The following is a 26,672-nucleotide window of genomic DNA, read 5'->3' on the forward strand; positions in this document are numbered from 1 at the left end:
GTTTAGAACGATTTCAAAAAATAAGAAAGTATTAGTTATTTGATTGATAACAATAACAGATATCTATTATACAATAAAATATTTTTCTAAACAATATATTTACTACTCTATATAAACTATTTTACATTGCATTATATTAGATGTTTATTTAGATTTACACATCTAAATTTTAATGCACGTCTTACTATTTATATATGTATTCAGGTTCAATGAGGTCTAAAAGGGTGTTTAGATAATTTAATTTAAAAATTTAAAAATTACTGCTTTTAAAACTAGACTATAGAACAATGTTGTAAACGGGGGAATTAGAATAATTTTTTATTAAACCTAAATATATTTCTAAGTAGAAGTAAAAAAAGAAAATCCAACCGCCACCTCAGGGTTGGACTGTCAGAACTCAGAGGCAAAGGTGGAAGCCATGTCCGAAAGGTGCATTTTTTGATTTTGATTTTGATTAGGGTCCAGCTGTTTGTTTTTTTCTATATCACCAATCAATCCTGCTATTGTTGTGTAATAATCCTGAACATTCTCAGGATTCTATGTTGTAATCATGGTGATTTATCAGAAACTCATCTGAATATTTCCTCGCCGTCTCGTTTTAACCTCTTAACTTTAATTGGGTGATTTTGTAGTGATTCCTAAGTTTAGCTAAAAGCTTTTTTTGGGAATCATTATGGAACAACTAATTATAGAAAGTTTTGTTTTGGCTCTTTCTTTTCCTTTTTTTTGGGTTTATGACAAATTGAACGCGCGGCTGCTACCTTTGGTGCCTTATTCGTGCAATTAATGATTATTCTTGAAGCAGGGGCCTTCATGAAATATTTTCTTATTTAATCATGGAGCACTAGATTTGGTTTTTTTTCATTTGATTGATATAGAGGATTGTATATAATAGTTTGTATCGTTTGCAAGTGGATTTCTGCTTTGGTTTATGGGAAATCATACACAATTTAATGATTGACTACTATTCTGTTTCCCTAGTCACATATGAGAATGTTTCATATGCTTGTTTACATTTTTAGCATGCTTATACGGTTTTCAACGGTTTTATTGCAAAATTAACTCAGTATATTGGTGAATGTATAGTTTGTATTACTTTGTGTTTATCGTGCTTGTGATATTTTCTGTAAATAAACTGCAAGAAACTCCGATTATATGCCATTGATGTTTGTCTTCTTTGATGGTTATAAGTAATTTCAAGGAAATTGATGGGGTTTTCATTATTATCTTGGTCATTAAATTTAAGTGGTTGTTTAAAACATTCATTGTTTGTTTATGGTGTGTATCCATATTCATTTTTAAAAAAAGAACAGCGTCCTCTTTACTGATAAGCGATATAAAAGTTAATATCTGAAGAGGTAAATTGATACTAGTTTTTATTTTACGTTAACTATCTACCTTAATATTTCCAAGGACAAAGTATATTGTTACTTTCAATTAAATCGTAATTCTATTTGTTTGATGATTCTCTTCTAGGTGGCCATTTTATTTAAATCACAATGTGCTTCTAATTTTTCTCCAGGGTTCTTTGCAAGTTCTTTGCACATGGGGCATGTCTGAAGGGGGATCATTGTGAGTTTTCACATGATTGGAACAATCCTTCTAATAATGTAACGTTCTTGACAATTTAGTTTGATGATCAAGGATTAATTGATCCTTTACTTTCTGATTGTTTTCCCTTGGATCATTGTTGCAGGTATGTACCTACTACCAAAAAGGAGCTTGTGCTTATGGAAGCAGGTGTAGATATGATCATGTTAAACTGTCTCGATCACAACCTTCAGCTCAGTCTTCAGCACAACCTCAACAATGTCTGCTTTCAAGTTCTACGCCTATCAATGTGTCTCCTGGAATGGGTGCACATAATGCAGATGTTCTGCCAGGCATTTGTACTGAGTATTTAGCTTCAAGCAGACCTTATGACGCTTCCAGCCAATCAGCATGGAACCAAAAGTCAGAGCTTCAAGATGCATTAGAGATTGATGACATGATTGAGTTAAACAGTGATAATCCAGCTGATCGGTCAATCTGTGCTTTTGCTGCTGCTGGTAATTGTCCTCGGGGAGAAAAGTGTCCTCGTGTTCATGGAGATCTGTGTCCAACCTGCGGAAAGCATTGCTTGCATCCTTTCAGGCCCGAGGAAAGAGAGGAGCATATAAAAACATGTGAGAACAAGCAAAAGCACCTTGATTTATTGAAGCGCAGTCAAGAAATAGAATGCAGTGTATGCCTTGAACGCGTTCTTTCCAAGTCAACAGCAGCTGAGAGGAAGTTTGGGATCCTTTCTGAGTGTGATCATCCATTTTGTGTATCGTGTATAAGGAATTGGCGTGGCAGTTCTTCCTCTGGGATGGATGTTAATTCTGCACTGAGGGCGTGTCCCATATGCAGAAAGCTTTCATATTTTGTCATTCCAAGTGTTATTTGGTACTTCACAAAAGAAGAGAAGGAAGAAATAGTTGACAACTACAAAAACAAACTCAGGTTTATCACTTTCTCTTTCCTTTTCACTACTTATCTTTCATTTTGTTAAACGATCGTAATACTAGCGATGTCATATGAGAGTCAATGTTGAACCTCTAAGAGTCCAGCATATCCATATGATGTGTTGCCCTCAAATGCATGCACAACATATATGCGGATTGTTTGAACCTTTTCTTGTCAACACAATTAGAATTAGTTTAGTTTAGTTGCTGGATGATCACAAGCCATTGTGATTATTGGATACTGAAAATAATTGATTAACATACTTCGAATGATTATTGGATATCAATGGAAGAAAATATTTTAGAGTTATGGTTTTATCGAACAACCTGTTGAATTCTTCAATTAATTCGACTTGTTGATTTATCTTGTACCTTCAAGAATAACATTACTCATAGAATTTCATCAAATATTTACTGGCCCATTTAATTTATTCTAAGCTCTATGTTTCTATGAGATTTCAGGTAAAATAATGAATTAATGATTTCTTGCACTAATTGACTAAGCACGACAATTATATTTATTTGTATCCTTATTTATGAATTGATTCCCTGATGGCTAGGTTCAAGAATGTGCTATTCAATCCTATTGCAATCAAGAAGTTCCTTTTTATAGTCAACTCAAGATTCATAGGTAGTATCTAATTGTTGGCCAGACAATCAACTAATTAAACTCCGGATATGAATAAACAAACCAATATGATAAATTAAACCTGTCTAATTAACATTTGTGTATCAACATTAAGGCAGGACCATAGCTCTAGAATTAGAGAATTTAGCTACACATCGTCATGGTAGAAAACTGGAACAAAACTCGAATATATCTCAAATATATAAAAATCAATAAAAGAAGGGAAAAAGAAGAGCTCTAGATGAATCCCAAGCTTTACAAGCTCTTATTAGATGGCTTCCTCCACTATTACTATTGTGCCAGATGACCTAAAAGATGTGTTCTCAGCTTTTATATGTGGTACAGAAGTCGTGGGTCAAGCTTAACAGTGTCTCAGCTTTTGTTGTGGTGTTTCATGTACTCAGAAGTCAATTAACAATTCAATAATAAACTCATTAAACAGTGTCATCAAATATTTATGTTCGGGAGGCTTTCAAGAACGAGTCTTGTAATCAGTGTGGCTACCTACTTGGTATTTCTTTCTTTCCAAATTGCCCAAAAAAACAAGCTGGGACAATTCTCTATCTTCCTCTGCCTTTGCCTCACATCCCATCTCTTCCCAACTTGCTCATGTTTGAGAAATCTTGCGAAACATTATTCAAGTGATGCCACTAAGATTAAGAACATCCTCCATATATGCTCTGTTGTCTTACAATTGAGAAAAATAAGGTTCACCATATCTGATGTTTCCCCTACACAAACAACATCTGGGACAAAGAGTAATCCCTCTTTCATCAAGTTATCCTGAGTAAGTACAACTTCCTTTGCCAGACTTCAAACAAAACTAGAAACTTAATATGTTATCTTCTTCCATATGTGCTTCCAGGACCATTCTTCAATATACTGATTTGTTTGGTTCAAAGCTTTATAGGCTATATTAACTTTGTATGCACCACTGTTGTGCCCATTCCACCAAATTCTATTTACCCCTTTCTGTAAGCCACCAAAGCTTCCCAAAAGATTGTTAAATTTAGTCACCCTATTCAGCTCCCCGTTAGTAGGCATTCTTCTAAAGGTAATATCCCATCCCTGGTTTGACCATTGTTCTGCAACTGTTTTATATTGGTGATGTACTAGGTTGAAAATTTCACAAAATCTGTCTAATAGGCTTTCTGTTCCAGGCCATACATCCTTCCAAAGCACAGTTTTACTACCATCTGCAACTTAAATGGAAGAGTGGTTCTTCGAATCAGGCCATTGGACCTGATAGATCTCTACAAACTGATCTCAGAAGGGGTATTGACCTCATTGGTCATCCACCTGTCCTCTTTGTCATATTCTGTTTTGATGGCTCTTCCTCATAATATATGATCTTCTTGTGTGTATTTCCTAGGCCATTTAATTTTTAAAGCCTAGTTCTAAAACTCTAAGTCTCTGATTCCCAGTCCTCCCTCCTTCTTGCTCACTGATGAGGCCTTCCATTTAACCAAATGAAAAGTATCTTCTCCTTATTTCCTTGCCACCAAAAAGGATGTTCTAATGATGTCTAGTCTTTTAATAACTCCAATGGCAATTGGAAACAAATATATTATGTAGAGGAGGGCATCTAAGACAGAGTTGATAAGTATGACTCTTCCTCCCAGGAACAAATATTGGGACTTGCACCTAGTTATTTTCTTCTCACACTTCGCAATAACACCATTCCAAATTTTGGATTTTTCTCCTTAAGGCGTACCATGATATACAGTGGGCAGGGACCCAACTTCTCCTTCCCAACATTGATGCTAGGAACTCCATATCAGTAACCTCATTATTTGGGAAGAAGGAGCTCTTCCTCCAATTGATGGGAACACCTAAACACATTCAAAGAGAACCAAAATCACCCTCAGGTGCATAAGTTGTTTTACATTTGCAGCATAGAAGATAAGGGTGTCATCTGCTAAGTTGCTCAGATGTGGGTGTCCCATATGGGTGCGGATCTAGATGTCGAATCCTTCATGATCTAATTTTTAAGATTTGGGGATTGGATCCATGTACGTATACGGCTTGTGGGGATTCTCCTAAAAATAATTAAATTATCTTAATATAGAGTTATAAAACCTAAATTATGAGATATTATGTGGAGAACTTATGGTGAATCTTGGTAGGAGATTAAAGGAAAAAGAGTGACATAGAAATTTCTATATAAAAGGTATTCCATTTTCTTCAATTTCACCTTAGCTTTTTGTATTGATTATGGGAATATTAAAATTGTCTAGACTTTCCCCATCGATTTTGGTCAAAGTACCCAAAATTTGTTTACCAAATCGGACACGGATTCCACACCCACACCCATGTTGTGTCGACACGGGTGCGGCACCAAAAGTGAAGAGTCCGAGCAACTTTGGTCATAAATGTGTGATTGCCATGTTGCTGTTGTCACTCCTAGCCATTAAATTCCATTAATCCAGCCATTGTACTTTTCTGTTTTCACCATGTTAATACCTTCTGTAGTTTGAGCTTTGGAGAAACCAGCAGGCAAACCATTTGTACGGACAGATAACATACTGTTAAAATGCATTGTTGAATCCAATCGATCCATTTGAGTCAAAATGCCATCCCTTTTAGAATATCAAGCAAGAACTCCTAGTTGGCATGATCATATGTCTTTTCAATGCGAAGCTCATGTTTTTTCTGTCTGATATTTGAGCTGGGCGTTAAATATCCCTTGTTGGGCTTGCATAAAACACCAGGTTGCTTAACCTATTTTACATCCGGCTTCAAGGCTGTAGCAATTAGCAAACCGCTGGTGACCCTTTGACTGCAACAATTAGAATTTAAAATATTACATAAAGGGGATTCAACATATCTTTTTCCTTGTCACTGGATTAGTGAATTCCTTCTCTCGAGAGCTGAAGTTCTTTTACAGTCACGTTTTCCTAGATTACTCTCCAAAGTAATAACTAACATCCTTAATTTTCATATCATGAAAGTTTTCTTCAATTTTGATGTTCAAGCTTTCAGAATGATACACATGAACATTCAAAGGGTAAACTTAAAAATCTAGCAAGGCAGTAGCTGTCTTGTAATGCGGGATAGTAGTTATATTTATCACATTGATGTGATGCAGCCACTTTTAAATTGAGATGGAGTATATTTATGCTTTGTAAAGCTTTTAACTAGGATGCTTCCATGCCCCAAGCTTCTCTCAATGGGAAAACTGAACAGAAAGCAAAAGATTCTCTGATGTGCCATTTTTTGAAGTGATTCCTTTTTAATTCTTGTTTTCAGATCTATTGATTGCAAGCACTTTGACTTTGGGAATGGGACTTGTCCATTTGGGACTAGCTGTTTCTACAAGGTAAGAAGTGTTAAGATGCCTGATAATAGTTGGAATTTTATTTATTTTTAATTAGTAACAGTTTATTGCTGCGGAATAGATCTTTTCTACGTAAATTACATCATTGTACGTGAAGCAACAAAAATACACTTCTATAACAACAATCACACATTAGTCGCAAACAAGTTAGGCCAGCTTTCTGACTTCCCAAAATTTTCATTTATGCTCGCGTCATATCATCATCTATCGTGGTTGTGGAGGAACACGCTCTACACTTCAAAACTAGCTGTGAAACATAAATGTTTATCTATTAAAAACCCATGTAAATCAACATACATGAATTCTTTGGGGGTCGTTTGGTTGGAAACAAGTTATCCTAGGATAATTATCACGGGATAACTTATCCTACCATGTAATTGGGATAGCTTATCCCATCACTATGATATAAATGGTGGGATAAGTTATCCCAAACATGACAACCAAACAAGATACAATTTTTTTTATCCCATCACTATTATTTTTAATCCCTCACACCAAACTAGCCCTTAGTATTATACTAGCATGTAAAAAATACATATAATATTATACTAGCATACCGTATGTACAAATATCATACCTCAGATATAGAAAGTCATACACATTTTAGTAGAAATAACATTAACTATATATTATCTAGTATCTGCATATATGCACATCACTTCACATACATTGTACCCCACTAACCAGTTCTAGCTTGGGAAACTTTTTCCCATTGATTTCGAAGTCTTTAACTTTCCTCTTCCACAACTTTACCGTGTCTTGAAATCCCTTAAGCGACTCCAATCTATTCAAAAGAATTCTCAAATGATGTGGAGTTCGAAAAAGTAAGGAAGACTATTGAATCTTGTATACTTGAACTAGAGATGTGTATAATGTACCAAAATGTCTTTTTGAAGATATTGATATCAAAGGGTTACTAAATATAGAAAATGACATTCTTAAGGAGAGTAAGACACATAAGTTAAAACAGATTTTGAAATAGTAATAATAGGTGTGAATGTAATCAAAGGTTTCACGAAAGATGCTTTTCAACAACTTGTACCTACTTTTCAACTATGTTATTTTCGTCTCTTAAACAAAAATAAGGGGATGAAACAAAACAAAAAAACAGAGTGTCTAGAAGGAATTTCAATGGTTGGGAAATCGAGACCGTGACTGATTTATTTTGGAAGGTTGGAAGCTTTTACAGAAACAAGGGATGAACATGATAGATTATGGTAGATCAGAAATAAGAAAGGCACATTCAAGGTTAACTCTGCATATAAGTTGCTAAATCAAGATGGACAACAACCTTCTCTTTGGCCTTGGAAGCAGATTTGGAAACCTAAAATCCCTTTCAAGGTGTCATGTTTCACTTGGCTTCTGGCAAGAGAAGCAATTTTAACACATGAAAATCTCAAGAAAAGGAAGTTTTCCATGTGTTCTAGATGCTATTTATGTGGGGAAGAAGTTGAGACAGTCAATCATCTGTTTCTCCAGTGTAGAATAACATCCCAGCTATGGATGATTTTCATTAGGCTCAGGGGTTCTGCTTGGGCTATGCCTAACAGAATCATGCATCTTTTATACAGTTGGGGAGAAGTAGGGATGGGAGCTGCAGATAGAGATAGATGGAGGATTGTCCCAGCCTGTATTTGGTGGACTGTTTGGAAAGAAAGAAATGCTAGATGTTTTGAGAGCAAGAATTGTGATCTCCAAAAGATCAAACTAAATTGTATCAGGCCTTTTTGTTTCTTGTGCAAGCTAGTGTATTTAGAGAACACTGAATCCATTATAGATATCCTAGGTTCCTGTTAGGATTCAGATTCAATTTTTTCTTTTACTTTGTGACAAGCTGTAAATATGGTTTGGTGCAACCCAAGCACTGGTTTCAATGAATATACACAATGTTACCTTCTTAAAAAAAAAGGAGCGGGGGGGGGGGGGGGGGGGGGGGGAGAAACTCAAAACTTTATAAGAACAATGAAATCGAGAAACTGCTCCAAAATTTTCAATGGACGAATAAGGCTTTGTCGGAGCAGAGGTGATAGGGTGGTGTAGAGTAGCCAAGTGAGCTTTAAGTGTTTTTTGATCGAAAGCTGGAGAAGCTTCACGTGTTGGTGCGTAAGATGGTGGTGAGGGTGAGAGTATCTAGGGGCATGTAAAATCTCATGTGCGTCTGTCGGTTGTGTGTTTCTTGAGACCTCAGGAGGATGGGTGAGCTAATTTCTTTTAAATTGACCTTTGGATCTTAGCTGAAAACTGAGAATTGACATCTCATCCTCGTTTAACCAATTCCCTTTACTCTTTTTTTTCTTTAGTTTCTTGAGTAGAAAAAGAATTAGAGAAGAAGAAACTGTCAGAGTAAAGGCTAAAGTCCTTGGCTCTGATACAAACTACAACATCATACCCAATGTAATCCACAAGTGTGTCTAAAGAGGGTAAAGTGTATGCAAACCCCATTCCTACCTCATGGAGGTGGAGAGGTTCTGTTTGAAAGACCCTTGGCTCAAGTGCTTTAAATCAAAATGAAGGAGGAATATGACAATAGAGTAATCAAGTCAATTAATGTGGAAAGCAGGATTGGCATCCATAGAAAGAACAATAACAACAAAATACAGTAGTAATTGAAACACTATAAACAAGATGTTGACAACTATCAAACGTAAAAAACTACATGTAGTCATGTACAATGCTAATACTACAACATACATGGTGCTTCTAGACTCCCACCAAGCAAAATATTGCTGAAAAATGGGACAGAGCTCAACTACCTACTAATTTTCTACCATCAATGACCTCCATATGCTTCTATCTAAGGTCATGTACTTTGTAAGATGAACCAGTGCCTTGTTCTTCCTAATTATGTCTCTCCAATACAGTGCCATGTTCTTCCTAATTATCTCTCTCCAATACTTCTTCGGCCTACCTTTAACTCTTCTCATACCTTAATATATCCAACCTCTCACACCTCCTCACTAGGCATCTAGACCTCTTCTCTTTACATTCCCAAACCATCTCAAACTCACTTCCCGCATCTTGTACACTACAAAGGTCACTCCCACCTTGTCCTAATATCTTTATTCTTGATCTTTTCTCTTCTAGTATGCCTATACATCAATCTTAACATCCTCATTTTTGCAACTTGCATCTTTTGAACAGGAGAGTCCTTGATAGACAAACACTTTATCAAGAAAGTAGGTCGCCTAACCACCACTCCGTAGAGCTTATCTTAAGTTTTGGTGTCCTTTTTACCACACAAGATTCCCGAGGCGAGGCTCCATTTTATCCAACCGCACCAATACGATGTGTGGCATCATCGTCAATCTCCCTTGGATTAAAGACCCATGATACTTGAAAACGACTCTCTTGGGGATGACCTGCAACCAGTGCCTTATGATGAAGTGGCTATGAAGATTTTCTTCCGATGAGCAAGCTCTGTGGAAAGATGTAATACAAGCCAAATATGAAATGGAGGATCTCTGGATAACTAAAATGGTCACTAGCACTTACAGGTCAAGCCATTGGAGAGCCATCAAAAACCATTGGCCAAAACTCACAGGAAACTGCAATATTAAATTGGGTAATGGAGCCTCTTCTAGGGAAGATAGAAGGCTTGAACAAGGATCTTTAAAAACCTTGTCCCCGGATATTTTCACCCTAAACCAGAGCAGTAAAGGGACACTCTGGTAGAGATGTGGTCAAACAAAGGGTGAAATCTGAGTTATAGAAGACCTCTAAATGACTGGGAGATCCAAGGTTGGTTGAGTTTTACAAGGTCTTGGGGCAGTTCAAAGGAACTATTGATGAACAAGATAGTTTGGGATGGCAGGATCATAATCAGGACAATTTCAGTGTTAGAAGAGCGTAGAAAAAGTTTAATTCTTGTAACTGTCAGAGGAATGGGTGGCCATAAAAGCTAATATGGAAAACTGAAACCCCTTACAAAGTACTTGTTTTACTTGGCTCCTTGCTAAGCAGACAGTTTTGACCCAGGAAAATCTTATGAAAAGAAATATTCAACTGATACCTAGGTGCCTTCTGTATGGTGAAGAAGTACAGACTACTAACATTTTGTGGAATGTTTTTATCAATCTGAAGGGCATGAAATGGGTTATGCCTAGGAAACTTACGCAGACTCTGAAGATTAGCAAGGCGTTTTGACCCAGGAAAATCTTATGAAAAGAAATATTCAACTGAGTTCTAGGTGCCTTCTATGTGGTGAAGAAGAAGTAGAGACTACTAACATTTTGTGGAATGTTTTTATCAATCTGAAGGGGGTGAAATAGGTTATGCCTAGGAAACTAACGCAGACTCTGAAGATATGGAGCAGTTGTGCAAGCATTATTGGGCTTAAAAAAAGATGGAAAATCATTCAGCTTGCAACTGGTGCTCTGTGTGGAGAGTAAGAAATCTCAGATGCATCCAAAACATGAGTAATTCCATCCAGAAGATTAAGATGAACTGTACTTTTGTTTCTATTTTGGTGTAAACAGGAGTACATGGTAGATCTAGTATCAGTTACAGATGTTTTAGGTTTCTTGTAGATTTTGCTATAGGATTAAAGATCTTCCTGCTACTCTTCACAAATGTAATTAGGAACCTGTAATTTGTTGTGGCAGGTTATGGTTTTTTGTTTTGGAATAGAATACAAGTTGTTACCTTCTTAAAAAAAAGAAGCTAAAAGCAACTTGGACGAAAAAATGAGTTACTTAGACAAATTTTTTTTGTCGATAACCTCAGACTAATCAATCAAATATTGATTAATACGTGATATCATGTAAAGAAATAAGAGATTTAAGAATTAATGGCTTGATCATTCCCTCGAGCATATTGGGGTCTTTAAACAGGAAGGAATGTAATACCTAGTAATTCCTATGTCTATTTGCATAATTATCGTGACTCTAAACCTTTCTTATACATACAAGGAAACGGCTCTTGCCATTTTAATGATTTTATAATTATTAACACTCTCCCCAGATCATTAAGAACTTCCTTCTTGTCTGTTGAGACAATGACCTTTTTGCTAGGCGTTAGAATTCTGATAGAATGATTTCAAAGTAGGATGTTGATGTAGTTAACCTTTGTAGGTCTGGGTTGCTGCGTCTAACATTTTCAAGTTTGGAATTTTGAATCTGATGTGTCCAAAGATATTAATATAATGTGATCTTCAAAACATATGACACATCAGCGTTTTGTGAGATTCATGCTTATTAGTTTCAGCCTAGCTACATTTTCTTTACTTTTCCAGTCTGACTTGATAATAGTTCATCCCAAGTCTGTTGATTTTTCGAATGTTTAGTTTCCACTGGTAATATTGAATAACAAGAAGTGGAAAGTTTAGTTTTTTATGTTCCCATGCAAATCAAATGCAATTCACCTTCACACAAATCGCAGGATAAGTTCTCTCCTGAAAGGAGATTCTTGATCAAATTTAGACATTTCTTTGCTCAAGAATAGTGATATTACATCATGTTAGCAATGTTTCTACTTTATATTTCCCATCTTTCGTCTTTGTTCACATTTTGAAATTTTTGTTTAAGATGCTTATTATGGACATTGTGATCTCCTATTGCAGCATCAACACCGTGATGGTCGTGTGGAGGAAGTGGTACTACGCCATCTTGGCTCTGAAGATGGAAGCACAGTAATCGCTAAAAATATCAGGTCATATGTCCTTGAACTTTTATTTCTTCATGATTTGACAACTCACTCTCTTACATGGTGTTATACTTTGCTTTGGTTTATGATCATCATTTGATTCGCTCTTCTATGTTGCTGGTTTCCTCAGGCTCTCGGACTTCCTTAGGAATTTCGAAATTAGGTGAACAGTTTCTTTTAGTAATTTCAAGGTATGTTCAAATCACCCTGTTTGCTTTTTCTCTTTTGTATTGGTGGCATTTTTGCCCAATTAATGGATTTATTTGGTGTGATATCTTTTTTGAGACGGGAAAAAAAAGAGACTATAGAGCTCCTTTTGAAATGAAAATTGAATCAGTAATTAAAATGTTTTTTGGGGCTTACCTCGATCAGTAATTCCTCCTACCAATCCACTATTTAATGTTCTTCGAATTTTTGTTCATGATCGATCTAAGTTAATACATTGTTTGATGATCAACTTTAAAATTGATGTATATGGGGTTATGATCTAAATGAACATTTCTTCATGTCTCGAAAGCTAATTAATTCACTCGAAGGCAATGCTTATTTCAATTGCTATCTTCTCCCTTCACGATGATCAGCAATTGCGAACATTATGTTATATGCAAGAGTTCTTTATAACACTTTGTAAGTGAGCTTTGGTTTCATGGTTGAGTTTCCTTCACTGGCTGCTTTTATTGTTGAGTTGAAAGCACTTCATCATGCAACTCAAGTTCTGAATAGACTAAGCAGTCGATTGCAACTATAATTGGATGTGAATCCATGTCGAATCCCGCAAGGAGCAATGTCTATATATATATATATATATATAAATAATAATCTACTTAATATGTCTAATGCATCTATTAACTTACAATTAAAGAGGACAATGAAATTTTTCTACATAAATGATATTTTTATTGTTCTAATGGAGTATGAAGAATTGTAACGGTTGTCAATAACTTATTACAATCAAATAAAAAGTATAAAATAGGAGAGCACATAATATGAAAGCAACCAATATAATTTAAATTCATTGCAAAAAATAAAAATAAAAATAACTACCTTATGCAAATCAAGATTTTTGATTTGTCTATACAAACGAAGTTATGCATGAGACCACATAATCGAAAAGTAAGTTGACGAAATGGAAGAATTATTGCAATAGAAGATATACTACTTCAGGTAATTGAATTTTTGAAAAGTTTTATTGCCTCAAATAAATAAAAAATTTATATGTTTGTACAAATGAAGTCAGACAAGAGGATATGAAAGTAAATTAGATATGAAGGTAAATTAACAAAATTGAAGAATCATTCCACAAGAAGATTGCTTCAGGTAAATTAAAATTTTGATTTGTTATATAAATGAATTCATTAGAATATACTTGTGCAAGTTTAATCATTTTATGCCAACGAAAATTATATCAACGGATCTATCAAAATTGTACAACGGAATTTTATATAGAAACCAATATATCAAAGATCGAGAAACATCTAAATATCCTATAATATTCAGTTTGTAAATTGTAAAAATAATGTCTGAAGTATGTTTTTCTAATTTTATTCTTTTTTTTCACAAATGAAAAGTGAATAAAAAGATGAGGCAAGAAATATCAAGATTAAAAAAAAGAAGATATTAGTAAATTTTTTCTAATAGTATAGAATAAATTTAGTGTGATATAATTAGAAAAAAAAAATAAAGAGATGAGCCAGGACATTGCAACTTGCAAGATAAAAGGAAGAAGATATATAATAGTGGACTGAGTAAACAATAAAAGGGAGGTAAAGAAAAAAAGGAAAGAATTTTTTTAAGTAACTACATACAATAAAAATAAACACAAGAAATATATATATATATATATATATATATTAATATCATATTATAAATACAAGTAAATTATATTATATTAAGTAAAAAATGAAAGGAAGATCAAGAAGAAAAAAGAGAATTTTTTGTAAGTAACTAAAATAAAAGTAAACACGATTTTTTTGTAAGTAACTAAAATAAAAATAAACACAAGAAAGGAAAAGAAAACGTTAGTTTTTTTTATGTTTTTCGTTAACTACTTCTCTCTCTTTCTTCTTTATTATATAACATTTTAAATAGAAAAAAATTTATAAATATATATATTGAACTTTCAAAGAATATATATATATATATATATATATATATATATATCCAAAAGTATTAATTACCCCCCTGAACTTGAAGCTTTTTATTCAGTATATACCTAAACTTTATTTTGTTTCAATTACCCCCCTGAACTTGCTTATTCATCCTACACGTACACCTTTTCTGTCCACCTAGCATAAAAACTGAAATCAAACTCTACAAGGCGCATGAGACAACAATTTTTTGCCACATCATAAAGTTACAACGGTAATATACATAAAAATCTATTTTTTTTTAATATTTGGGTTATTTTAAGAATTTTTCTCTCTCTATTCTCTACGTATTTATTCTTCTTTATCCCTTCTCCCTTTTCAAATTTCTTTCTCACTTTTTTTGTTTTAATTGTTATTGCTAAATTCATGAACAATAACTGGAGACTTGTTTGTTTATGTGGGGCTCCTTCAATTCTGAAAAATTTCATGAACAAACGACAATCCTGGACGTAAATTTTTCGGTTGTAGACACTATAGGGTATGTATTGTTACTCCTTTTTGCTTTTTATTTCACAAGTTCGTATTATGCAATTTCATTTTTTTAACTTTGATTTTATGAAATGCAGTCCTCATTTCGAAATTCTTGTAAGTTTTTCGATTGGTATGATCCTGAATTTCCGACCCAAGCGAATATTGTAATTTTGGGTTTGTTGAAGAAAACCAACAAACAAGAAGAACAGCTCAAGTGCAAATGGATATTGAAACTGATTTTGGGTATTAGTTTGATATGCAATGTGATATTGTTCTTTTATTTAGTGTGTCGATTTTTTTTAAGGCAATTTTTATGAAGGCAAAATCATTTGGCTCTAGGGTACTCATTTTGTGGATTAGTTTGGTTTGGTGTTCTATTAATGTATGTTTTTGCTGTTTTTGCTGATCAATCTACAATTACATGTAATAGGTACTATGATCCCATGAAATAATAACATGAAGGCAACAAACATAACATAACTAGTGCTTTCTTGATCATAAAAAAGAAGCATCATAGTGTTTCATTGTTTAAACCAACAACCACAATAACTTAATTTAACTAGCAAAACATAAAACAATCACTACTTTAAGGTTAGTTGAACAACCACAGAAGCACCAAAACACTAAACAGTAACTACTTTAAGTTTGTTTGAACAACCACAGATTCATCAACACATAAAACACTATTTCAAGTTTGGTTGGACACCCACACAACCACACAACTAAGAAGTTTTCTTTGAGAGTGATTTTCCTTTGGCTTGTGACCTTGTTTGAATGCCATCAACTTTTGATCTGGTTTGAGTACGACGCATAACACTTTCGACTTGAAGTTCTCTTTGAGTCATGGCCTCTTTGCCTTTCCACTTCAGTCCCTTGGTAGTTTAAAACCAATATCACCTATCACATGTGCAGAACTCATCGCACCAGTATTAACCCTCCTTCTACTAGACAATCCTTGCTCCAATATCAACTACATAGTTATTTTGGGACTCACATTTAGAAGACAAATATAATTTTGACAGTTTATAAGACACTTACATTAATACACGTATATCCAGTATCAACAACAAATACACCTTGTCCAACAACTTTAGGCCTCTTCTTGTAACCACTTCCTGCACCTCTCTTTGTACCAGTCTTACTGGTGCTTGCTCTTTCATAATGACCTCTACCCCTCTTTTTTCCAATGGTGGACTAATATGAGTGGAAAAAGAACACAACAAGACATTAAATTTAATAAGTAATCTAACATAATTTATAACAACAAATCAATATGAATGTACCTCTTGAGTGGGTGTTGGTGTAGACTTAGGTTTAGGATTTTTTGGACAATTTCTCTTGTTATGATTTGGTCCTTTGCAAAGTGAACATGTCATTACTATCCCTATTCTTTGCAACTTTCCAGCTTTTCTCACTTCACCAATTTCTCTTCTTCTGTTCTTTGGTGGCCTACCAGGCATTTGTCTTGCCTCAGGTGGTTCAACCATTGGGTTTCTACTTTCAGGCCACATTTCCATGTTTGGGACTGGTTAAATGAAATGAGAATATGTCTTCATATATGTGTCTTTTCTATACCAACTAGATATTGCCTGTGATGCATCCATGTTCAAGTGGTTCATTGCTGCTATACCATGTGCACATGGGATACCTTTTAATTCCCATGATCTGCAACTACATTTTTGTTGACCCAAGTTCACAGTATGCTTGTATACCCCTTCTAACACTTTAAATCCAACATCACCATTCCATTCAATATTGCACTGCATTGATCTTGTTACATTTGTATTGGATACCATCATTGCCACTGGAGAAATTCCATCTGTCCATTTTCAAGGTCAAAGAAGCCCCAAAGCACGCATATTCCCCATTTCGATAATTTTCATGTGCTATAGCACACCATTTTTTGGTGATTCTGATTTCGACGTCAAAAATGTTGAAATGTTTTGTAAACGTCCGTCAAGACTTTGGCTATGCATCCACTTGGACCTCACGGCTAGTCCGATCTATATTCAAGGTCAAAGGAGCCCCTAAGCTCGCATAACCCCCATTACGAAGATTTTAATGTGCCATAGCACACTTTTTTTGGTGATGCAGATTCTGACGTAAAAAATGTCATATTATTTTGTAGACGTCCATCAAGACCTTGTCTATACAGACGGTTGTCCCTCACGAACAGTCCGACCCCATTTTCAAAGTCAAACAAGCCCTAAAATGCACATACCCCCATTTTTGATGATTTTTGTGTGCTTTAGAGCACCAATTTTTTGGTGAATAGGATTTCGAGGTAAAAATGCTTAATTGTTTTGTGGACGTTTGACATGACATTGTGTATTCATCCGGTTGTCCCTTACGGCAATTTCGACCCATTTTCAAGGTCAAACGAGCCCGAAAGTGCGCATACCCCCCTTTTGACAATTTTCGTGTGTTATACCACAAAACTTTTTTTGGTGATACGAATTCCAACGTAAAAAATGTCAAAATTTTTTGTGGACGTCCATCAGGACATTGGCCATGAAAATTTATTGTCCATACGACGATTACAACTTATTTCAAGGTCAAACGAGTCCCCAAGCACGCATGCCCCTCATTTCTAGGATTTCGTGTGCTATAGATGAGATTTTTTTGGGTGATCCAGATTCCGACGTTAAAAGTACCAAAATGATTTGTAGACGTCCGTAAAGACCTTGGCTATGCAGCCGGTTGTCCCTCACGTCCAGTCCGACCCATTTTCAAGGTCAATCGAGCCACGAAGCGCGCATACCCCCTTTCCGATAATTTTTGTGTGCTATAACACAACATTTTTTTGGTAATCTGGATTCCAACATTGAAAAATGCCAAAGTTTATTGTGGACGTCCGTCAAGACCTTATCTATGCAGCCTGTTTATCCATCAAGGCCAGTCCGACCCATTTTTATTATGAAATGAGTCCTGAAGCGCACAACCCCCCATTTCAACGATTTTTGTGTTCTATAGCACACCAACTTTTTGGTGATTCGGTTTTTGACGTAAAAAAACCAACTCTTTTGTAAACGTCCTTCAAGACTTTGACTATGCATCCGGTTAGACCTCTCGGCCAGTTTGACCCGATTTCAACGTCAAAGAACCACGAAGCGCGGATACCCCCTATTTCGATGATTTCATTTGGTATAACACACCTTTTTTTGGTGATATGGATTCCGACGTCAAAATGCTGCAATTTTTTCAGGACGTCGGTGAAGACATTGTCTATGCAGACGGTTGGCCCTCACGGCTAGTCCGACACATTTTCAAGGTTAAATGAGCTCCGAAGCGCGCAAACCCACCATTTTGAAGATTTTTGTGTGCTTTAGAGCACCAATTTTTTAGTGATCTGGATTTCGACGTAAAAAATGCTAATTTTTTTGTGGACGTCTTTCATGAACTTGTCTATTCAGCCAATTGGCCCATATAGAAATTCTGACCCATTTTTTTTGATGATTTTCATGTGCTATAGCAGACCATTTTTTAGGTGATATGGATTCCAACGTCAAGAATGGCAAAAAATTTTGTGGACGTCTGTCAAGACCTTGGCAAATGAAACTTACTGGCCCTCACGGCAATTCATACCCATTTCCAGGTCAAACGAGCCCCGAAGCGCTCATGCCACTCATTTCTACAATTTTCGTGTTCTATAACAAAACAATTTTTTGGTGATCTGGATTTTGACGTAAAAAATACAAAAGCTTTTTGTGGACGTTCGTCAAGACTTTGTCTATTCAGCCGGTGTCCCTCACGGCCAGTCCGACACATATTCAAGGTCAAACGAGCCCTGAAGCATGCATACCCCCCATTTCGATGATTTTCGCGTGATAATATCACACCTTTTTTTTGTGATCCAGATTGCGACATCAAAAATACTGAATTTTTTTGTAAACGTCAATCAAGACCTTATCTATGCAGACGGTTGGCTCTTACAGACAGTCCAACACATTTTCAAGGTCAAACGAGCTTCGAAGCGCGCATACCCACCATTTTGATAATTTTCGTGTCCTATAGCACACTATTTTTTTGGTGATCCAAATTTTGATGTCCAAAATGCCAAAAGTATTTGACGACGTTCGTCATGACCTTGGATAAGCAGCCGGTTGGCGTTCAGTGCTAATCCAACCCAATTTCAAGGTCAATTGATCCTTCAAGCACGCCTAGCTCCAATTTCAACAATTTTCATGTGCTATAGCACACAATTTTTTGGTGATTTAGATTTTAACGTCCAAAATGCTGAAATTTTTTTTGGATGTCCTTCATGATTTTGGCTATGCAGACGGTTTTCTCTCACGGCCAGTACGACCCGTTTTCAAGGTCAAACAAGTCGCGAAGCACACATATCCCCAATTTCGACGATTTTCGTGTGCTATAGCACACCATTTTTTTGGTGATACGTATTTCGAATAAAAAATGTTGAAATTTTTTGCGGATGTCTGTCAAGACCTTTTCTATGCAGTCGGTTGGCCCTCACGGCCAATACATCCCATTTTCAACGTCAAACAAGCATCAAAGCGCGCATACCCCCCTATATCGATATTTTTTTGGTGATCCGAATTTCGACGTTAACAATGCAATTTTTTTTTGTAAATATCCTTCAAGACTTTGGCTATGCATCCGGCTGTCCCTCACGGCCAGTTTGACCCTTTTGCAAGGTCAATCGATTCCGGAAGCGCGCATACCCCCTATTTCGATGATTTTCGTGTGCTATAATACACAATTTTGTCGGTGATCTAGATTCCTACATCAAAATGCCAAAAGTTTTTGTGAACGTCTGTCAAGAACTTGTCTATGCAGCCTGTAATCCCTCACGGCTAGTCTGACCGTTTTCAAGGTTAAACGAGCCACGAAGCATGCATACCCTCTATTTTGATGATTTTCATGTGCTATAGCGCAACATTTTTTGGTGATCCAGCTTTCGACGTCAAAAATGCGAATTTTTTTTGTTGACGTCCGTGAAGACCTTGGTTGTGCAACCAGGTGCCCTCACGTTTAGTCCCACCCATTTTTAAGGTCAAACGTGTTATGAATTCCGCATACCTCCTATTTCGATGATTTTCGTGAACTATAGCACACCATTTTTTGTGATACAGATTCAAACGTCAAAAAATGTCAAAATTTTTTGTGGACGTCCGTCAAGATCTTTGCTATGCAGATGGTTAGACCTCACGGCAGTCCGACCCATTTTCAAGGTAAACGAGTCCCGAAGCGTGCATATCCTAATTTCGACGATTTTCATGTGTTATAACATACAATTTTTTTGGTGATCCAGATTCTGACGTCAAAAATGCAAAAACATTTAGTGGACGTCCGTCATGACCTTTGAAATACAGCGGGTTGGCCCTCACGGCCAGTTCGACCAATTTTTAAGGTCAAAAAAAGCTGCAAAAAGAGCATATCCCCATTTTGACGTTTTTTGTGTGCTATATAGCACACATTTTTTTTCGTTATCCGGATTCCGATGTCAAAATTGCCAATTTTTTTTGGACGTCCGTCAAGACCTTCGCTATGTAGCCAGTGTTCTCTCAAAGCTAGTCCAACCCATTTTCAAGGTCAAACAAGCCCCGAAGCGCGCAAACCACCATTTCAACGATTTTTGTGTGCTATAGCACACCATTTTTTCGGTGATCCAGGTTTCAACATCAAAAATAACAAAAATTTTCAAGTACATCTTTTAAGACCTTGGCTATGTAGCCGGTTGGCCTTTACAGCCAGTCCAACCCATTTTCATGGTCAAACAAGCCCCAAAACATTCATGCCCCCTATAACACAATTTTTTGGGTGATCCGGATTTTGATGTCAAAAATACCAAAACTTTTTGCAGGTGTTTGTCAAGACCTTGTCTATGCAAATGGTTGGCCCTCACGGCCAGTGTTACCCATTTTTAAGGTCAAACGAGCCCCAAAGCGATCATACCCCCCATTTTGACATTTTTTTAGTGATCCAGATTTCGATGTCAAAAATGCCAAATTTTTTTGTAAACATCCTTCAAGACATTGTCTATGCATCCGAATGTCCCTCACGGTCAATCCAACCCGTTTTCAAGATCAATCAACCCCCAAAGCGCGCATACCCCTTATTTCGATGATTTCCGTGTGCTATATCACATCATTTTTTGGTGATCAAGATTCCAATGTCAAAATGCCTCAATTTTTTTGGTGGACGTCCGTTAAGACATTGTCTATGCAGCCTGTTGTTCCTCATCGTCCATACATCCCGTTTTCAAGGTTAAACGAGCCCTGAAGTGTACATACCCTTATTTTCAATGATTTTTGTGCGCTATAGCGCACCACTTTTTTGGTGATCAGGATTCTGACATCAAAAATGCCACATTTAGTTTGGACGTCCGTCAAGACCTTGCCTATGCAACCTGTTAGCCCTCATGGCCATTCCAACCAATTTTTAAGGTCAAACGTGCCCCGTACTGTGTAGACCTCCCATTTCGATGATTTTTGTGTGCGATAGCACATCATTTTTTGTGATATAGACTCCAACGTCAAAAATGCCAAAAGTTATTGTTGACGTTCATAAAGATCTTTTCTATGTGGCCGGTTGGACCTCCCGTCTACTCCGACCCATTTCAATGTCAAACGAGCCCTAAAGCGCGCATACCCCCAATTTCGGTGATTTTCGTGTGCTATAGCACACCAATTTTGTGGTTACCCATATTCAGACGTTAAAAATGCCAAATTTTTTGTGGACGTCCGTCAAGACCTGGTTTATGTAGCCTATTGTCCCTCACGGCCAGTCTGACCCACTTTCAAGGTGAAAAGAGCCCCGAAGCGCGAATACCCCCCATTTCAACAATTTTCGTGTGCTATAGCATGCTATTTTTTGGTGATTCGGATTCCGATGTCAAAAATGCCAAAGAATTTTTTGGATGTCTGTCAAGAACTTGGCTCTGTAGCCTGGCCTTCACGGATAGTCCCACCCATTTTCAAGGTCAAACGAGCCCCAAAGCGTACATACCCCCTTTTTGACGATTTGTGTGTGCTATAGCACACCATATTTTGGTGATACAGATTCCAACGTCAAAAATGTCAAATTTTTTTGTGGACATCTGTCAAGACCTTGGCCATGAAGTCGTTGGCTCTTACGGAGAATCCAACCCATTTCAAGGTCAAATGTGGCCCAAATCGCTTATGCCTCTCATTTCAATGATTTTCGTGTTCTATGACAAATAATATTTTGGTGATCCAGATTCAAACGTTGAAAATTCTAGATTTAAATAATTATTTATTTATTTTGTGATTTATTATTTGCATTACATTTTTCGTATTATATTGAATCTCACTTTTAGTTTTTTAATATGGATATCGGTAAAAGTATTGTTCAAAAAGGAAAGGAAAAAAAACTGAATTAGAGTGTGTAAAAAATATTTGTAACTTTACGTTCTCCGATAATGCAAAAACCGGTAGTTCTTCTAAATCAAAAACTAAAAAATCTACGATATTAAGAATAAATACGGATAATTATACACATGTTGATGATACAGTTTTTAATATTGATAGTAATTCATGATTAGATCCTTATCATGAACATTTACAACGTCGCTTTGGTAATTTTGATGAGGATTTGCCTAGTGATAATGATATTGATAATTATACTGATACACCTACTTTTGATGATGATGATGATGAAACTGAGCCACATACGACTACTAATACTCCCAGTCCCGCTCCCTTTCGTTGTCCTGCCCCTGTTCCCCCAGTACATCCTAGGCCTAAGGTAGAACGTGTTAAAAAATCGGTTGTTTGGCAATTTATGACACAAAACAAAGATAAAACACAAGCTCATTTTAATAAATGTAAACATAGATTAAATCATAAAACTGTTGGCAAATCAGGCGGGATGGGACATTTGAGTAGTTATTTAATGTCTTGTTGTAAAAATGATTTTTTGCATGCTAAAGCGGTAGCGGAAGCTAAAAAATAGGTACCCCCTTTTTGGAAATGTAGGAGTAGGTGGATCTAACATGGTACAAACACAATTCAATCCGTCTAATGTTTCTAGCTCTAGTTTACCACTTTCATATAGTTGAGAAAAAGATCTTGAAGAACTAGCTAAAATGATATGTGTTATGGGTTTGCCACTTAGTTTTACTGAAAATCCCGGTTTTATACATTATATTCAAATTGTATATAATCCAAATTTTAATGTTTTTGCTAGAAATACATAAAAAAAGGCTGTATTTGATTATCATGCACAACATTTTCAATATCTTCGTTGTTTATTTTATTATAATAATTGTAAAATAGCTATTACTTCTGATATGGGTCATATTGTAAACGGTAACGATTATTTGACTGTCACTGCAGATTGGATTGATGAAAATTGGTATATGCAAAAAAGAATTTCAGGTTATAAATGTTGTCAAATGCAAAAAAATCGGTAGTTATATTGCTCAAACTATTTTAGATATTTTACAAATTTATGGAATATGTGATAAAATAAGTAGTATAACCTTAGTTAATGCTTCAAGTAATAATGCCGCTATTGAATATTCAAAACCTACACTTTGTCCTTTGTATGGTGATAATTATCATATTAGGTGTAGTGCACATATATATAATTTGATGGTTAGAGATGGTGTACATATGTATGATAATGGATGTACGAAAGTTGAAAATGCATGTCATTTTATATTTAAATGTCAAGTTAAGTCTAGGTGTAAAGATTTTCAAAATTGTTGTTTTGAAAATAATCTTCCACCTAGAAAAAATCCAAAAACAGTGGTACTAGATGGAATACTTTATATGAAATGCTTGTAGTCGCTTATGAATATTGAATGCCCTTACAAATGGTTTGAAATGCTCATAATTCTGATATGACATATAGACTAGATGATAATGATTGACCTGATATAAATGAACTTATAGATTTCCAAAAAGTTTTTTACTTACCTACAAAAAGAATATCTGTACTTTATAATGCATCAATTTGTACTGTTTTGCCTGATATTTGTATGATTTCTTCTAAATTATATAAATTTAAAAATAAACCAAGATTTCAACAAATCATTGAAAAAATGATTCTAAAATTAAAAAAATATTATATTACTATTCCTCAAATTTATTTAACTGCATGTTTGTTAAACCCTAAGTATAAAGATTTAGGTGCATCAAGAATGGTTGAAAACATGTATTTTAACTTAGATATTAATGATGTATTAGAAGAAATTCCTAGCTGTGAACAAGTTAAAGATAACATAAAAATTGAATCTAGAAAATTGTATGATTTATATAATGCTAATATAAATTTATCAAGTGAAAATGAGCCTGAAAGCTCTAGGGTTAGATTTGATGAAAATAATATTGATGATTATTTACAGGGTTATCTTGAACTTTCTGACGATAATAGAAATGACGTTGATGCCTATATTAATCAAAATACAGAACCTACTGATGATATTCTCCAATGGTGGAGAAATCGCGGCAAAGGATTTCCAAAACTAGTACCGATGGCTCGAGATATATTAGCAATGCAAGCGTCGTCGGTAGCTTCGGATGACGTCTTTAGTGCAGCAAGTTTTCGACTTGGAGAACACAGACATTCATTAGCAGCTGACAACTAGGAGATATTGATATTATTTCGAGATTGAATTAATGCCGAGAGAAGAAATTTGGGTCATGAACCACTACCGACCAAATTTCAAGATGACGTTGATGAAGTAATGCATGATTATAGTGACGACGGGATTGAAGCAATGGAAGATCTTTCTATTCAACCAATTCCCGAATACGTTACTAATGAAATGTTGAATGATTTACGAAGGGATTTATATGGTGGCACCAACTATTAGTAAGAGTATGATAATTCGAGATTTAAATCAAATAGAACCCTTCCTAGAAGGTAGCTGTGTATATTAAATCTTTTAATACTCTACTAATATTTTTGTAAATGTAATTGTAATATCAAATAAATATTAATAAAAATATAGGCTATTCACCTTAATTTGTTTTTTTTAATATTGTTGTATTAAATTTAATTTTTAATATAGTCAATTTTTAATTTTAAATTAAAACTTTAAAGTTTGAATTTAAAAATTTCAAACTTTAAGAGTTTGGAAATTTTTAATTTTTTTTAAAATTTTAATGTTTTAAATTTAAATTTTTAATTGCTTAATTATTATAATAAAAATTATTAAAAAAATTAAATCTTAATTTTTTTTAAATTACCGGTTCGTCCCGGTTACTGGTCCGGTTCGGTCTGGTATACTACCGGTTCCCTTCCGGACCGGAACGAAATAGTACAATTTTTACCAATTTCCCGGACCGGTCTGGTACCAGTTCCGGAACATTACCGGTTCGCGCAGTAACAGTTCCGTACCTATACCGGTAATTACTTCTCCGGTTTTCCCGGTTTCGGTACCGCTGCCACACTTAGTCAAAACCTTGTCTATTCATCCAGTTGTCCCTCACGGCTAGTCCAATCCATTTTAAGGTCAAACGAGCCACGAAGTGTGCATACCCCTCATTTGGACGATTTTCATGTTCTATAGCACCTGTTTTTGGTGATCCGGATTGCGACGTCAAAAATGCAGAATTTTTTGTAAACATTCATCAATACCTTGGAATTGCATCCGATTTTCCCTCAGAGCCAGTACGACACATATTCAAGGTCAATAAGGCCTAAAGCACGCATACCCCCTATTTCAACGATTTTCGTGTGCTATAACACACCATTTTTCTGGTGATCCAGATTCCGACGTTAAAAACTACCAAAACATTTTGTAGACGTCCTTCAAGATATTGTCAATGCAACGGTTGTCCCTCACAGACACTCCGACCCATTTATAAAATCAAACGAGCCCTTAAAAGTGCATACCCTTATTTTCGATGATTTTCGTACGTTATAGCACACCCTTTTCTAGTAATCTGGATTCCGACGTGAAAATTTTTTGTGGACATCCGTCAAGACCTTTTCTATGCAGTTTTTTGGTCTTCACGTCCAGTTCCACCCACTTTAAGGTCAAATGATCCTCGAAGCATGCATCCACCCATTTCGACGATTTTTATTTGCTATAGAAAATCATTTTTTTGGTGATCCGAATTGTGACGTCAAAATTGCCAATTTTTTTATTAACGTCCTTCAAGACTTGGCTATGCATCCGGTTGGCCCTCACGCAAGTTCGACCAATTTTTAAGGTCAAACAAGCCCCAAAGCGCGCATACCCCATATTTCGACGATTTTCGTGTGCTATAACACACCATTAGGCGATCTGGATTCCGACATCAAAATGCCAAAATTTTTTGTGGACATCCATGAACACCTTGGCTATGCAGCAAGTTGGTCCTCGCGGTCAGTGTGACCCATTTTCAAAGTCAAACGGGCCTCGATTCGTGCATTCCCCCATTTTGACGATTTGAGTGTGCTATAGCACACAATTTCTTTGGTGATCCATATTCTGACGTTAAAAATGCTGAAATGTTTTGCGGATGTTCGTCAAGACCTTGACTATGCAGACGGTTGGCCCTCACGGCTAGTATGACCCATTTTAAAGGTCAAACAGGCCTCGAAGCGCACATTCCAAGATTTCGACGATTTTAGTGTGATATAGCGCACAAATTTTTTTCATTGACCCGGATTCTAACGTCCAAAATGCCGAATTTTTTTTTGAACATCCTTCAAGGCTTTTGCTATGCAGTCGGTTGTCCTTTACGACCAATATGAACCGTTTACAAGGTTAATCGATCCCCAAAGCACGCATACCCCCCATTTCGATGATTTTTGTGTGATAGCACAACATTTTTTTGGCGATTCGGATATCAACGTCAAAAATGCTGAAAGTTTTTTGGGAATTCTGTCAAGTACTTGTCTATGCAACCAGTTTTCCCTCACGGCAAGTCCAACCCATTTTCGTGGTCAAATGAGGCCTAAGAGCGCATACCCCCCATTTCGATGATATTACGTGTGCTATAGCACAAACTTTTGTGGACGTCCATCAACACCTTGGCTATGAA

At 35.8% G+C, this 26,672-nt stretch overlaps 1 protein-coding gene across 5 annotated transcripts; it reads left to right on the forward strand.

Annotated features, from left to right (window-relative positions):
• Positions 1-288: 288 nt before the first annotated feature.
• LOC101259296 (zinc finger transcription factor 57) lies at positions 289-15,217 on the forward strand. 5 transcript variants are annotated; one of them, XR_003248349.2, is made up of 8 exons: positions 289-429; positions 1,523-1,610; positions 1,697-2,484; positions 6,364-6,433; positions 12,009-12,097; positions 12,222-12,282; positions 14,622-14,716; positions 14,805-15,119. XR_003248349.2 is itself a non-coding variant. In XM_069289676.1 (7 exons), exons 1-6 carry the CDS (start codon positions 419-421, stop codon positions 12,256-12,258), a joined length of 1,083 nt encoding a protein of 360 aa, XP_069145777.1. In that variant the 5' UTR covers positions 289-418; the 3' UTR covers positions 12,259-12,282; positions 15,140-15,217. The 5 variants fall into 5 exon arrangements, 4 of the variants coding, with proteins under 4 accessions (XP_069145777.1, XP_010327283.1, XP_069145776.1 ...); XM_069289676.1 differs by lacking the exons at positions 14,622-14,716; positions 14,805-15,119 and adding an exon at positions 15,140-15,217; XM_010328981.4 differs by lacking the exon at positions 14,805-15,119 and having other exon boundaries at positions 14,707-14,716.
• Positions 15,218-26,672: the final 11,455 nt, after the last annotated feature.

The sequence above is a fragment of the Solanum lycopersicum genome, chromosome 10, assembly GCF_036512215.1.
Source record: "Solanum lycopersicum chromosome 10, SLM_r2.1".
Taxonomy (NCBI): Eukaryota; Viridiplantae; Streptophyta; class Magnoliopsida; order Solanales; family Solanaceae; genus Solanum; species Solanum lycopersicum.

Bases quoted from the DNA above. Each gene is read 5' to 3' on its own strand.
- LOC101259296 (XM_069289676.1), top strand. The intron at 2,485-6,363 runs GTTTATCACTTT...TCTTGTTTTCAG, and splicing joins AACTACAAAAACAAACTCAG to ATCTATTGATTGCAAGCACT. The intron at 12,098-12,221 runs GTCATATGTCCT...TGGTTTCCTCAG, and splicing joins GTAATCGCTAAAAATATCAG to GCTCTCGGACTTCCTTAGGA.